This window comes from Branchiostoma belcheri, unplaced genomic scaffold (genome assembly GCF_001625305.1).
Source record: "Branchiostoma belcheri isolate BF01 breed outbred unplaced genomic scaffold, Haploidv18h27 scaffold10, whole genome shotgun sequence".
NCBI classification, from domain to species: Eukaryota; Metazoa; Chordata; class Leptocardii; order Amphioxiformes; family Branchiostomatidae; genus Branchiostoma; species Branchiostoma belcheri.
This window is the reverse complement of record NW_017802380.1, coordinates 2,523,912-2,539,789: the sequence shown is the minus strand read 5'-3', so window position 1 is coordinate 2,539,789 and position 15,878 is coordinate 2,523,912. Positions and strand designations below refer to the sequence as shown.

General features: G+C 46.6%; 4 protein-coding genes across 4 annotated transcripts; all 4 read left to right on the top strand.

The window, feature by feature from the left end:
• Window positions 1-532: 532 nt before the first annotated feature.
• Window positions 533-2,682, top strand: LOC109472296 (collagen alpha-5(IV) chain-like). Its single transcript, XM_019771978.1, has 3 exons — window positions 533-712; window positions 1,143-1,263; window positions 1,852-2,682. The coding sequence occupies exons 2-3, from the start codon at window positions 1,158-1,160 to the stop codon at window positions 2,241-2,243; spliced, it is 498 nt and encodes a 165-aa protein (XP_019627537.1). The 5' UTR covers window positions 533-712; window positions 1,143-1,157; the 3' UTR covers window positions 2,244-2,682.
• Window positions 2,683-3,892: 1,210 nt separating this feature from the next.
• On the top strand, window positions 3,893-6,613 carry LOC109468917. Its single transcript, XM_019767301.1, has one exon. The coding sequence runs from the start codon at window positions 3,893-3,895 to the stop codon at window positions 6,611-6,613; it is 2,721 nt and encodes a 906-aa protein (XP_019622860.1).
• A 1,981-nt stretch (window positions 6,614-8,594) lies between these two features.
• LOC109472269 (kelch-like protein 42) lies at window positions 8,595-10,854 on the top strand. Its single transcript, XM_019771935.1, is given in 4 exon segments — window positions 8,595-8,629; window positions 8,631-9,198; window positions 9,476-9,801; window positions 10,365-10,854. Coding segments are annotated over 4 exon segments (1,419 nt in total).
• A 1,147-nt stretch (window positions 10,855-12,001) lies between these two features.
• LOC109468907 (cAMP-regulated D2 protein-like) lies at window positions 12,002-13,768 on the top strand. The gene has a single exon (XM_019767290.1). The coding sequence runs from the start codon at window positions 12,065-12,067 to the stop codon at window positions 13,766-13,768; it is 1,704 nt and encodes a 567-aa protein (XP_019622849.1). The 5' UTR covers window positions 12,002-12,064.
• Window positions 13,769-15,878: the final 2,110 nt, after the last annotated feature.

The following is a 15,878-nucleotide window of genomic DNA, read 5'->3' as shown; positions in this document are numbered from 1 at the left end:
AATATTTTATCAGCCTCGAACTTCTCGCTCATTAAAGCGTATTTTACATGACGTCGGTAGTGAGTGAGTCAACTACATCTGTAATGTATTGGACCAACGTATAATGCTGATAGAAATTATTCCACATAGCTCTGCGTTGTCAGATTCTTCAAATGAAGTTGAATGAAGAAAACGCTTTACGTATAAACAGAAAATGGTCTAAAAATATTTGTATCTTTCAATGCAAATTCAATCTAGCTGTTCATTGTAACAAGAATATATACTGCCGTGAACCTTTACATGTATTCTCAGTGACTACAACCGTTGTAGTCACTGAGTATACATGTAAAGGTTCACGGCAGTATATATTCTTGTTACAATGAACAGCGAGATTGAATTTGCATTGAACGTCCAATGTATTGAGGGAACTTTGGCATGTTTTCAATTACTGTCGGTAGCCAACAAAACAAGCACCACATGGGACCGCTACTTAGCATAGTTTTAGGGTCACGGAAAGGATGTACGTCACTCCAACCCACTCAGACCACTGTTAACGTTGTTGACCGCGAAAATTAAGACTTCCCGTCCCAAACTGTATAAAAGACACTGCCGAGATGCGAGAAGGATTCATAGCTGTGGTTGCGGACTGACCAAGACGTCCAAGGAGTCAAGAAGACATCCCATCGCCGACTGCTGAAGACTTACAGCCCGTCTTGTGTCTATCAAGATTGAGGTGAGAAGTTTTGTCAACTAACCTTATAAATGATTCACCTGCACAGAGCACTAGTACCAACGTTTGTGTTCTTGAATTGACAGGAAAGCTTCTATTCCCTTTTGGTATATCATTATGCATTTTACGTGAGTAGTTCAGCATTTTGTTGTTATGAACTGAAATTCATTTTCAACGACTTCCGTCCAGGGCTTGGACTTTTGGCAAAATGCAGTACTGTTTCTGAACTTTAATCGATCTGAAAAAAAAATCTGTCATACTGTATTTTGTAGTAACGAATGGTGCTTGCTTGCCGCATGGAAGTTAAACACTCTTCTAACAGCACACTTTCTCTAACGACTATAAAAGTACATTTCCGGAAATTTGTGTGAAATACGCTGTCGTGTTACCCCAGAATAAAGTCTTACTGACAAAATCATTTTGATATTTCCAGACGTCCAGACAGAAGATGACGCCCAAGTTCGCCCTGTGTGTTCTGCTGGTCTCCATGGCTGTGCTGTCGGCTGAAGCGTGGCCGCACAGACGACCTCAACATCAGCCACAGAATCCATCAGGTGAGCCGCAGTTTTCTCAACATTTGTCATGTGGACTGATGAATGTCTAGCTTCTACCAGGCTTCAGGAAGCGGCTGGAAAGAGCCCTGGCATGTTATCTCTCTATTTGGCAAATTTCTACTTTTTCCAGCCGCCTCCCGAATCCTGGTAGAGGCTAATGACTGTCTGTGACGACTGTGCCTATAGCTACTAATTGTCTGTCCGAAATTCATATTGGTTTGCATATTTGATGCAGAAATTACGGTTTGACAGAAAAACTGTCCCTTTGGTTCTTAGGCTAGCCTACTAGATTTGAAAACATAAAGAGCAGGGGACTAGTCTGGGTGCCAGACTGTTGCCTGGGTGGCCTGGGGGCATACGTACAGGATAGCTCCTCAGTTCCAGGGATAACATATGTCCCTTAGACACCCCTGAGTTAGTGAACTGGCCCTGACAACAGTCTGGCATTCAGGCTATTTCAAACCGTAGTTTCTGTAGGTTAGATCAAAAATTAAAGTAACAATTTACATGCGCCCTTTAACAGTAAGAAGACTGCAGTAATTTTGATGTAATTTTACTCAACTTTTAAAATTACGCTTCGACCACTAGGTGGCCGTCCCGAGCACCAAGGAGCTGGTGGCCGTCCCGACTTCGCCGGCGGCCGTCCCGACTTCGCCGGTGGCCGTCCCGATTTTGCCGGCGGCCGTCCCGACTTCGCCGGCGGACGTCCCGACTTCGCCGGTGGACGTCCCGACTTCGCCGGTGGCCGTCCCCAGCAGCCCGGTGGCCGTCCCCAGCAGCCCGGATCAAGTGGCCGTCCCGAGCAGCCTGGAGCCGGTGGCCGTCCCCAGCAGCCCGGAGCAGGTGGCCGTCCCGACTTCGCCGGAACAGGTGGCCGTCCCGACATGTCCGGAAGAGGCGAACGTGGGGACATGCCAGGAAGCGCGATCCCTACCGAATTACCGGTACCCGAGGGCGCTCCCTACTACTATTATCCGTAGACACACGATCTAGATTTGGTCTTAACGATACGAATATAGTGATGCCCTTAATAAGGCTAAGGTATGTTGACCGTACATCGCTGCTGCCCGAAGTTGTTTCTATTTTCTATGTTTAGATATAGATATCAACGAATGTATATTGATTTAACGTTATGTGTTCGGCTTGCATACATGTACCTTACTCACTCTTTTGTTCAACTTGTATAGACGGCCCCGGACTAAGCAGTATTGTAACCGCTGTTTTTACATCACCCTCAGTATTATAATACTAGTCCAGAATATACCTACATGTATGTATGTATGTGACATGTTTAACAGTCATGTGGTTCGGGCTACTTGTTTTGTTGAGGAATCTACGCTGGTTCGTATTTGTGATATGATACTTTCTTCCTTTGTACAAAAAATCTACAGCGAGGAATGGGGCAGCGCCTCTTTGATATCCGATCCAAAACTTTCACAAAAATTCTACAATAAATCTATTAACGTTACGCAAGCTTTTGTCTTTCTTCAGTCGTACTGATTTCGTTGTTAACGTTGAAAATGTCAGCTCCTTGAAAATTAAGCTTCGCACATCGTAGCTAAGAAAAAGACAATAAACGCCATACGTTTTGCCTTGAGATTTTCTCGTATAACTTCCCGATTGCTGTACTACCCTCAAGCGAAACCAGGAGACGAACATGTATATGTAAACATTGTGCATATAACAGCAAACATGCAAATTGCTGAACGTATAGATATGGAGTATAGTACTCATTTTCACTTAAGTGAGGAAAGTCGTGTAAAGTGCTTTTCCCAAGGGCACAAGACCGGTGGCATGTTGGGACTCGAATCCGGGACCTCTTGGTTCCGAGTCGAGCACTCCGCGGTTACGCCACACGACCCCACAAATAGCAGAGACCTTGCTTGCAAAAGCGATTCATAACTCAATTTGTCTGGGTATTTCTACATTCCAGCTGCCCCAATACTTTTCCTTAAGCCAGATGTCAAGGAGAGACAACGTTCCAATTTCTTCATTCTCTAAATTCCACCTGTGAATACGTCGTTCGTCTAGAGCTGCCATCTCTCTCTCTCTCTCTCTCTCTCTTTCTCTCTCGTTTTCATACACATATTTTCACTTTCTCGTAAATTTCGTTGCAAATCCATAACACTAGGTCAAAAAACGGACACAAATCAACAAGAATTGGAGACCTGTGGAGAAATGAAGCAAGCCTGTCCACATTTCGGAGTAAAAATGCAAAATCGTTCATATCCTCTCAGTAGCATACTTCTGAAATTATTCCCGGTCGAAGCCAGACCAATCTGCCACATAGCCTTAATATTCAACATATCCGGACCACCGCAGGGGGCGACATGTAATCTCCTGTCTTTTTTCTTCTGTGACGCACGCCCATATGCAAATGTCCCGTGGCGTCACGTGAAAGCCGAGAATAGCTAGAGACATTTGGATCGCAGGCAGTGGTTCTAGTGACACGGGCATCTTGTATGTTACTCCCAGAATACGCGTGAGTGATGGAGAACATCCAAATTTGCTCTCCATTTCATCGCTCGTCTTTGAACGATTGAGCGTGAATGCGCATCCGTTTTGGACGAACCCTTCTCTACTTGCTCCAATTCTGAATTCTCAAGAAGAACCAGCCAGCCTACTGACGATGGCTGGACCACAAGTCGTGCTGCGTCTTTTCGTACTTCTGCTGTCGTGTACTACTAATACTACTACGTTCCGGGCAGGCAAAAAGTTTTGTTCCGGAAAATGCATCTACGACCCCTTCGTCGTGTTTGGACGATGCAACGGCGTCGATTTACAAGTTGACCCGACCGTTTCTGCAAGAAACCTCTTCTCTGGCTGTGTGTTCTGTGAGAACATTGAGTCTGAAAACAACGGATTTCCACCTTGCCAACTGCCATTGAACATCGACATTCTCAGATTTTCGGATCTCCAGGTCTCTCGCCTGACGGGAGCTCTCTTCGCCAACCTACCGAAACTCAGGTACCTGCTTGTGATCAACGGAACTGTCCATTCAATCGAGCCGGGCACATTTAACAACACCCCGCGCCTAAACACCCTCACTATCAGCGGCAACAAGCTATCCCTTCTCGCGCCTGGGCGGTTCAACGACCTGCATTCCCTGGAAAACCTTCGTTTAGACAGCAACCGCATCGCTCAGATAGAGGCCGGAACTTTCCTAAATCTGACGGCTCTGTCGGTCTTAGTACTCGCCAACAATCAGCTCACCCGTCTAGAAAAGGATTACTTCGAGGGACTGTCGGCGCTCGAGTTCATCGACCTGCAACACAACAAGATAGAAGCCATTGAGCCAGGGACATTCAAGCCGTTCACATATCTGATGGCGCTTCTTTTGTCGGGAAACCGGTTAACCGTTCTCGCAGGGGGTTGGTCGACTGGAATAGAAAACTTACGGCTGAGGCTATCGATGTCTAACAACCCGTTTCGCTGCGAGTGTTTGCCCTCCTGGATTCCTGAATATTTGTCCATACAGTCGCCGGTCCGACAAGCCGACGGCGGCGCAGTCTGCCAGTTTCCGCCCGAACTGAAAGGCGAGGAGATTACGGACGCGCTGCTGCACGGGCTTCGGCCGTGTCCGCCTCCGAGGGTCACCGTGTCGGCTCAAAATGGCAGTGAACAAGCCTTCGCGTGCGAAGTTCTCTGGGAGGAGGAATCGCACATATCCTGGCGCCTCCCCGGCTCGCTGGTTCTGACGGTACACGCACCCGGGCGATACGAGGAAACAAGCTCACGGTCACACCTCGAAAACATCACCACCCGTGTCGAACACAACGTGAGCCTTGAAGGCTGGACGACTCCTTGCGAAGCACCAGAACGCAGTGGGTCAGTCTACAGCTACAACGCAACCTGTGGTCCTAACTTTGCCGGAAAGACGACGTCCGTTCTTGTCATCGGACAGAGCCGGGCAGCGCAGTGGAACAACCAGACCGTCCGATGTGTGGCGTCGGCCCCACGAGATTCATTCTCAATGCACGACGCCACCGCCTCGGCAGTCATATCGGTCGTCGAAGACCCCTCACTCGAAACTTTAAATACGGGAAAACTGCAGGATACAACCTGGGGAACAGAGGTGATGATGACGGCTTCAGCAACTACTGTGGTGCTCAGCGTGCTGCTCGATGGACCAGCAGACAGCGGTACCGGTTATGGAGGACTGTACATCGTGATTTCAGTGGTGTGTGCGGCCGCTCTTGCCGTCCTGTGGGGATATCTGCTCGTCGCAAAGCTCTGCTGTGGACACACGGACGATGCTAATGCTCCTCAACAAGGCACTGGCGATGGCAATGAACAACAAACTGCCGACGCGAGTGATCACGAGTATGCAACTATAAAAGACGAAGACTGTGTATCTCCTCGCTTAGACGCACGTCCCGATAATGAGTACGAAGAGATCCGAGATGACGCCACTTCTTCGGCGTACCTTCCCCATTCCCCACGCGCGTCTGTCCACAACAAGAACTCACGGAAGTGCAACCCGCACTACTCGACTAAAATCTGCGAAAACAGTCCACACGGACTGTACACGATAGCTGAAAATGACGGTCCAGAGGACGGCAGCATGTCTAGTGGTACTGAAGCGCCTTCCGGAGAGGGCGATACCGAAAATAGCAGTATTTCCGGTATTAGTGCTGGAGGACTTTCTGTGGACGCCGGTAAGTCCGAAAACGGGGATACTGAAGGCGGCTTAATGTCTGATACAGGTGAAGGGCCTTCCGGAGACGGCGATACCGAAAATAGCAGTATTTCCGAGACTAGTACCGAAACGCCTTCCGAAAACGGCGGTGCCGACGACACCCTTAATGCTGAAAGACCTTTCGAAGACTTTGGTATGTCCGGTAAACCTACGGGGCCATCCGGAAACGGAGATGCCGAAAACGCCCTTGGTGCTGAAGGGCCTTCGAGAGACGCCGGTATGTCTGGTAATGATGGAGACGGAGGTGCCAAAGGCGTCCCTTGTACTGAAGGACATGCTGAAAATGACGCGGCCGAAAGCACCGGCAGAGCCGAAGGGCTTGACGGAAGCGGCGATACTGCCGAAGACGTCGGTGTATCCGGTAGTGCTGACGGGCCTTCCGGAAATGGCGGTGCCGAAGACGGGATCATGTCGAATAGTGCTGAAGGGCCTTCGGGCAACGACGATACTGAAAACACCGGTAGTGCTGAAGAGCCTTCCAGAAACGACGATGACGAAAACACCGGTACTGTTCAGTTGCCTTCCGAAGACGGTGATGCAGAAGATGCCCTTGGTACTGAAGAGCCTTCCGAAAATGCAGGTGCGGAAGACACCGGTACTGCTGAAGGCCATGCCGAAAATGACGATACCGAAATCACCGGTAGTGCTTGAAGGACTTTCCGAAAATACCGGTGCTGAGGACATCTGTAGTGCTGTAGAGCCTTCAGAAAACGCCGATGCCGAAAAACGCTGTAGTACTGTTGAGCCTTCCGATGCCAAAGAGGCCGTTAGTGAGGAAGAGCCGTCCAAGAACGGCGATGCCGGAGATGGCGGCATGTGCGATAGTGCCTGAGGACCATCCGGAAAATACAGCCCCGTAGACTCTCATGAGCAAAGTGCAACTAGTACTGACCAACCCAGCAAAGACACCCCATCATGCAAACCGTCTGGTTACTAGTGGTTATGAACACACCAATGAGGGTTAAGCAAGGTCGGTAGTACTTGGTACGCCTCATCCACCGTGTTCAAGAATGAAAATGATAGTGGTCTCTTTTAGCATTGCATTTTGTAGTGAATTTGACCTATTCAAGTGTTTGGGTGCTTATTTTACAATTTACAAAGTTTACAAAAACAGATTGTACATACATACAACTAAGTGTTGTTTATTCATACGAAGTATAAGATTTACGTATTGCTGTATATAGATGTATATCGGTAATAAAATAGCGTACTTTGTACGTGGATTTGAATGAAATATCCCCATGTTCAATATATCATATCATGATATCAACACACATGATGAACAGCAATCTACTGCTGAAACATGGGGGAAAATTTAGTCTGGTGTTTTGTCACCACCCTTGTGTTATAGACATGCATAACTGTATTAAAATGTGGAAGAAAGTTGTGTTAGCAGACAAAATGGAGCAATCGGATTCACAACGTTGGGCTACTCATAACAAACGTTTTATGAACTCTATTGGTGAGCTGTACGACACTGATGTCGTTACATAGCAAATGCGGATGTTATATTTTTAGCAAAAGAAAATAAACAGCGATTCACAAACCAGACGCATGCGACAATTCATGAGTTCAGCAGACTGACCTAGTTGTATATTTCATATCTAGACCAGACAGGAAATTAGAAATCCACTGTAAACACTCTGGTCATGCGGGATAACATCCGGGAGAAATGTCAGGAATGTAGGAATTGAAGACAATAGGCGAGACAAAAATACTGACGATATAACAACGGTCAATGACTTAAAAGATATAAATAAACTGGCAATGTGTAGAGAATACAACCGGCTTTTTGTTGTTGTCTACAGATTTAATGATAAAATGAATATTCAGCACTCATAGTGACGTATACTACAAGCACACTAGCGTAACGGCGAATCGTGGTCAATTGACCATTCAATAACTACAGTCTTTAGAATAAATACATCATTCAGTATCCCCAATTGGATAGATTACACTCTGTATTAACCTATGACAGACTTTTAACTCCTATCTACGCGTTATAGTCTCGTAAATACAGCTGCATAGCGTCTCGTAGCGAATTCAATGCCGAACTTGACCTCATGATGCACTGTCAGTGCTCCCGTTTTGGCACTGACTATCTGACCTTTATTTTTGGATCCAGGGGCTAACTCCGTAACCTCCTACAGACGTCCAGACACCAACAAAGGTTTGGTTTTAACCCTTATACATCATATCCCTCAATTGGTGCATATGTATGACACATCATCTGCTGTTTATCAATTCATAATTCCTGCCAATGAACAGGAACACACTCCCAACGTTTGTGTTCCTTTCTATTTTGCAACCCGCCCTCCCAAAAATAGAACCACTTGACAGTGGTATTATGGTTGTTATGAAGTGGTTGATAGCGCTTCAGACGTTTTCAATGGTTGTTCAGGAGAAACCAACTTCAACAAAATGTCGGGGATTTCAGAACTCCGAGAAGTAATTATGAGTTTTTGTGAATTTATTGGCACAACCAAAGAGATGGCCTGTCGTACACGTAATCTGTGGCAGCCAACTTCGAGCCTATCTTTAGATTTTTGTGGCGTTTCTTGTAAAGAGACTGTTGAACATTTGTTTGATAGATTAACGCATACGTATGTCTGACTGTACACAGAAACACCCAATGGCGACGACATCGAAAGAGTCTCGCATCAGAGGAGTACAATCACGTTCACGGTAACCCTGACCTGGAGGTCAAGGTTCAGGACTGCGTATTTCAGGTCCACAAAAAAGTCCTGATGGAGACGTCCGACTATTTCCGCGCCATGTTGGAGAGCGGCATGAGAGAAAGCCGGGAAAACTCCGTCCAACTTCAAGGATTTACGCCTGAAGCGTTTCAGATCGTTCTGGACTTTCTGTACGAATCCAAGCCGATCAAAAGGGACGATAAACTACACTGTGTTCTCGAGATGGCACAGTTTCTCCAGATGCGGCCAGTTCTGGACTATATCAAGAGTAAACTCAGCTGTGAGAACTGTGCCCATCTGTACATGCTGGCTGATACCTACGCGATCAGCGATCTGAGGGAGGCTGCAGCACAGCTCATGGGCGACAACTATCTCAAGTTTCTTTGCTCGGAAGTTTTCGAAGAGCTGAGGGAGGAACAGCGAGAAGAGGTTCGGAAGACGCGCTTCAGACACCAGAAGTTCTTGTGTGGTGTGAATACCGGGTATATCACGTGGCCCGAGCCAGGGCCGAGGGAGTTCATGTACTACGATCACTGCAAGGTAAGTTTTAAACATCACCTGAAATCAAGATGTCTCAGGACTAAGATTTACCCTTATAAGACCATGTAAAGCATTTCTTTTTTATCAATATCGAGATATAGTATATCTTGCATTCCCGATAGTTGTGATTCAATGTGATTCCAACACACATACTTTGTACCTCTCAATCCCGAACTCCATTCACAACTTCCTGAATTATCTATTCTGTTTAGAAACAGACACTGCTGTACATTCAAATGTCAATAGAGAGCAGTTAACACAACTCCTCTACTTCCAGGATGCGTGGAAGACCTTCACAGAAAAGCCTGAGCAGGCGTGTGCGAGGGGGTGGGGCGTGGCCGTGCTGGACAACTACATCTACGTCATCGGGGGTTACGGCAAACCGCGATTCGGGCATCCGTCCGGGATAGCCGTCCGGGACGTGCTGTCGGAATCCTTCTGCTACGATCCCATCAAGAACACATGGTTCCAGATACGTTCCCTCGGCGAAGCCAGGGCTTACTTCGGAACCGTGGTTCACGACAGGTCTGTCTACGCCATCGGTGGGTTCCAGTACGACTACACGGTAAAAACCATGGAGAGATACATTCCAGAACAGGACAGGTTTAGTAATGGTTTATTTGTTTATACATGTATTACAGGTTACACTCTCGCACGTCAAACACTTCTCGCAGCCCAGAGGCTGAATTGGGGTGATGACATTTACAAACGAAATAAATGTATCCAGCTCAGAATTAACAATACTAGAACAACAGCATAATTTAAAATATAAAGGTAACAGGTCATCACATCATATCATATCATATCATATAGAAGTAGATCTCACATTTAAAAACTCACATTACAAATGAAGGTATCAACGAGACATATAAACTCCGACAAAGTCCCTTGTAAGTTACAACATTTGATAAGGGAGGTATCCAAAGTAAGTATTAGTTATTAATCAAGCGCGTCATGTACGGGACAGCACTGTGTTTGTTACACTCAAAGCAGAGGTTGTGGGGAATGATCGTTAGCTTTTTATATATGGCCGCTTTTTTGTCGCTACCCCCACCGTCGGTGGCCGGCGATCTTCTCTGGCTAATGGATACTGCCTGGCCAATCTGATACTGTCTTTTTGCCATCGAAAGGGATCTGCTTGGAGATAATGTTTTTGTATCTTTCAGGTGGGAGTTCAGAAGGCCTCTGCCCGGAGACTGGACTAACTACGATCTAGCCGTCGTCTGCAAGGGTGACATCTACATCAACTCGGAAGAGGAAGGGACGGGAGCGTTTGCACTTCTCAAGTATATATCCAACATCAACCAGTGGGTAATTCTGTCTCCCCTGCCCAGAAAACGGGACAAGCACAGCATGGTCGCGGTGGGCGAAACCATCTACCTTCTGGGCGGTCTCGTTCCCGGAGTAGACTGCTTCAATGTCACCACGAAGCAGTGGTCCGTCCTGGCCGCCCACCCCGCGGCCACAGAGGCTGTGGAGTTTGAGAAGGGGTGTACAGAAATGGACGGGACGATCTACGTGTTAAACAGCGATGACTTGTCTTGTTATAGCCTAGAGGCGCAGACTTGGGTGCAGGGGTTGTCAGCCTTCCCCGGCGGGTATTACGCCAATAAAGCATTCGTCGCTTATCTGCCACTTGAACTGCAAGTTGTGTAGGTTTACAAGTTTCTTGAACCTTTTAATATCACCAAGAACATTAAAATCTTTGCAGTATGTAACAATATACAGATCATCCCTTGTTTTGTGTCCGTGTGTGATAGTTATTCTAAAGTCATGTTGATTTAGGAAGAAATATACAATGGAGTAATGTCCACGACTATTGAACAGTTATCTTGCTCTAAGCCAATTGTTTATACTCTGTACATTTATCCCTTCTTGAGTTATCCTATTTCGAAGTCTCTGGCAAAAAGATGCTTGAAGGCTCAAACTTTCTTCAAGCTATCTGCCACACTAAAAATAGAACCATATATTGCATGTGTATATCATGAGATAGAAAAACCCTTATGCTGCAGACCCGAAACCATAAGAAGCTGATGAGCACAAAGCATGATACTATAGCTAGTAGATGCCCCATGTCTATCTATCTATCTATATCTATCTACTAGTATGTCAGTCAGTCTCTCTAGAGACTATGACTAACTGCGCAGGTCGAACAGGATGGCTCATTCCTATCTACATGTGCAAGACAAAACAGATTTGAGCCTAAAGTCATGTTACAAAAAAATAAAAGTCCAAAGACTAATATAATATTAGAGTTCATTCATTGTTCATGAGGCCTGCTTGGTAGCAGTGGCGGCGTGTCGTCGGCTCGCACGTTTGTCCTCTCTATGTTCCCACTCCCTGTGCACAGCCTCGGCACTCTTTCTCACCACCGCACGCCATCCGGCCCGGTCAATTGCCAGTGTCTCTAGTTGCTGATGGCTGATACCCGCCATAGTAGATGCCCCATGTACAGGCTCTAAAATTGTTGACGACGTTACGAACCACAGTCTTCCACAAATCGACCGTAAAGGTGATGACCTTCGATCTTAAGGGCGGTTACCCGAGTAACCTGACCTAAATATATATGATCAAATATTGTAGCAGTCTATCCAAGATTTACTCAACTGTTACAAAAAGTAAACGAACAAAATGACATATTGTCGTAATTTAGAACGAAAAAAACGAAAACCTGTTTGTATAATAATTAAGTAGAGTCCACTGTCTGATTGATCATATGACTGCTGTCCATGTCACTATCAGTGCGTAAACAATCATTTGTTCGGCTGATATCAGAAGCTGAAAGTCCAAAGTCTTAAGATAGCGTTATATATATAAACCTATTTGTTTGCACTCCCATGCATTCCCTTGAGATCATAAGGGCACGATGGCTTCACGAAGAGTTGTCCAAACCCTAGTCCTGGGTATATTACTTCTGGATGTCTGTTTTGGCTACCCAGTCCAAGAAGATGGCCCGACTGTTCAGACGCAGTTCGGCGCTGTCCAAGGCATGTCCGTGGAGGAAGGAGGGATCTTTCTCGGTCTCCCCTTCGCGGTTCCCCCCGTAGGCCAACTCCGCTGGAAGCCCCCTCAACCATACACCGCGTCCTGGGCGCCCTCAGTCCGCGACGGTACCCAACCGGGGCCCGCCTGTCGCCAGCCAGGATGCGGCCCTACCTCCAGCGACGTCCAACACACCTGCAATCGGGATGCGAACAGAACGCAGAGCGAAGACTGCCTGTATCTCAACGTCTTCGTGCCTGACGGTGTTCTGAACTCCACCGCGAAACCGCTGCCTGTCTTGCTGTGGATTCACGGTGGGAACTACCGCGTTGGTACCGGCTCTGCCATGGTGTACGACGGACGATTTCTCGCTGACAAAACCCAGACTGTCGTCGTCACTATCAACTACAGACTAGGGGCGTTCGGCTTCCTGGTGACTGGAGAAGGAGAAGACGACGCAAAAGGCAATGCTGGGCTGTTGGACCAGGTAGAGGCGTTGAAATGGGTGCAGAAGAACATCGGTAGCTTTGGAGGCGATAAGGACAAGGTCACTATATTCGGCCAGAGCGCGGGGTCAGATTCGGTCGCCACACACCTGACCTCCAACAGAACAGCGGACCTGTTCGCACGGGCCATCATGATGAGCGTGCCGTTCTCCATTCCCCACAAAACCCGCAAGGAGGCGCTTCGACTCGGGAAGTACTTTGCCGAACAACTGAACTGTTCGCTCACGGACATGACTTGTCTCCGGTCCAAGAAACCAGACGATGTAGTTGACGCTCAAGAAAAGGCTTTTACTCACATTATCAACCCGCTGAAACCCATAGAGAGCTTCATGCAATGGGGGCCTTCTGTAGATTTCGACGTGGTGCCCGCTCCAACGGTGGATAGCTTCGTGGAAGGACGATTCCAGAAGAAGCCGTTTATCATAGGAACTACGTGGGAAGAAAACATATTCTACGTCTACCAGGCTTACACTCAGAACATCACCAGCAAACTCAAACTCGACGAAATCGTCGCGACCTTTGTCCAAGAGAAGGCCATACCGATTCTAGCGACGTACAAGCCCCAAACGTCCCCAGACTATCGCGTGATTCTATCTGAGATCGCAACGGACTGGATCTTTACGTGTCCGACCCGTAAAGTTGCACGGAGCGCTGCTGGAAAGTACGTTACAGACGTTTGGCTTTATCTATTCGACCACGCCTGGTCCTTTAAACATCTGTGGGACGAGTTTAAGTTTTGTAACGGCCACGTGTGTCATGGTGGGGACATTCCGTTTGTATTTCAAACACCCCCTCTGGCAAATCTAACCTTCACCCCCGACGAACAACGCATGGCGGACACCATAGTGTTCCACTACGGCAACTTCGCACACACGGGTGACCCAAACACACCACCCGATCTCGACAACAACAACAACATCAACTCTACAAACAACAACCGACCGAAGGTCCTCAACTGGCCGAAGTACGGTGCAAACGGACATTTCTACAGACTGAACGTCACGACTCCTGAAAATAACTTGCTGGAAAACTTCAAGCGTGAGAAGTGTGACGAAATGGACAAACTCAATGTGTACCATTAGGAAGGTGTAAAATGCAACGTAATTTGTAATCTTTTAGCAGTTATTCCCTAAGTGTTTTGGGGTATGGGGAAATCGCAAAAGGCTCGGAAAGGTTTGGGTATTTGAGGCCTAATTCACTTTAACTTTAAGAAAAAATTCACTGACTGACGACGTTTCAGACATTTCGCGAACAAAACAATGGGACGTCATGTTATGTAATAAGTGATGCTTTCTTCGTTAGTCATTGAAATTCTCAAAAGAGGCCTAGGCAAACGAAGCTCAACCTGTACACCAGTACCATAAAATCATATGTACCTTGATGTCTCCTGATCATGTGGGTCGATGTCTATGGGCCTTTATGCAACTTCATGCAAATAAGGCAAAGATGCCTAAGATATAAAATAAAGCGACATAACTCGACTCCGCTCTTTTTTAAATCGGAGTGCAAATAAACCAATTGAGTGGTTTGCTTACCTGTTTGCATTGCTGCTGGGTCCCGCTAGTCGTCGCTTTTATGCTGCTACGAAGATGGGCCACTGGAAACGTTTGCTTCGACATTTTCAGTTTCTGTCATGTCCTAGTTGAAACGGGAGTATCCAGTCATCTAGGCTTGGTGCCATCGGGTTTGTAACTGTGTACGTCGTTCTGGCACCCAGGCTAACCGTCATCTTGTCTTCTCCGAAATTCGCCAAGTCAGGAAATCTGCCTTTTCTCTTCAAAAACATCGTGAGAGCGATCCGCAACAGAAATACTCCAACGTTCTGATAGACACTTTAAGATGGAAGCACCCTACCTAACAAAACTCGAAAAAGTACTTGGAAAGTTAAAAAAAAACATCCAAGAGTATCCCCTTTCCGACGAAACCGCCATTTTGAACAGACCAACCATGCTTTTACACAGGTGTGCAACACACTGCCCTTTCTAATTACTATGAAGGTGGTAATCTGATTTTACAGAGACTACTAATTTAAACCTCGGAGAGGCTAAGAAGGCGGATGAAAATACAACTATTATGACAAGGAGGTTAACACGTTATAGGGATTGTGATAGAGCTTTCACGAATGAAAGAGAGAGAGAACATTTTTCGGCAAAATGTACTCTCTAGCGGACCAACTCCCTCGGCATGTTATGTCTCTCTATTTGGCCAATTTCTACTCTTTCCTGCCGCCTCCCGAAGCCTGGTAGAGGCTAATCTAATATAAAGGTCATGAACTTCTTCCCTCGATGCATTTCTGTAGTTACATCATTAGTCCCTAGATGGCGTTTTAGTACCGTGGAATCAGGAAACTTTTATGTTCAGCGTATGTTTTCTAGAAGTTGCTCTTCTAACCTCAGCGAGTATGTTGCTTATCAGACGAAACGCACTGAAGGATATTGTCTAGACTGTACTGAGATGTAATAGGGTGGGGCTGGGTAAAACGTCTTGTGCTGATATTGAGAGATCACAAGTGGTTTATTATATCAGTGGATATAGCAAGGACATTATAATATATAGTGTATGTATGTCCTTGGATAGAGCATGCCTGAATCTGAATGGTATCCCAGCTTCTTCCAGAATTTTACATTTTATATTTGATTCTAAAGTAGCCTAAATCACTCTCCTAGCAGCATTGACTAGCCAGTGAGCAATTGAATATGTAACACAGTCACAGGATAACTTTATAGGTACTGGGTAGGATCTTCCCGATCTTTCCTGACTCAGAGTGACCGCTTTTACATCCAGGTACTATACTAACAGCTAAACCAGTCCACAATCTTACTACTTTTCTTGAGATTCATAATTTCGTGGTGGTTACTATTAGCTAATAAGCCGAGGAGACCCAATAAAGTACAAGTAATTAGCTAATTTACTGTTGTTCTTCTTGTTTGGCAGTTCAGTCTCAGAAGACTATCATTTGTATCTAAAATTTACTGTATAACCCTGGTATCCTTGGCATGGGTATCAGGACATTTCGGCACCTGGACACTTCGGCACCTGGACACTTCGGCACCATATAGGACGGTTCGGCACCTGGCCCAAAACGGCTAGGTACCTTGCCCAGGACGGTTCGGCACCTGACCCAGGATGGTTCGGAACCCGGCCGACAGGACGGCTCGGCACCTGGACAGCCCGATACATTACTGTGAAACG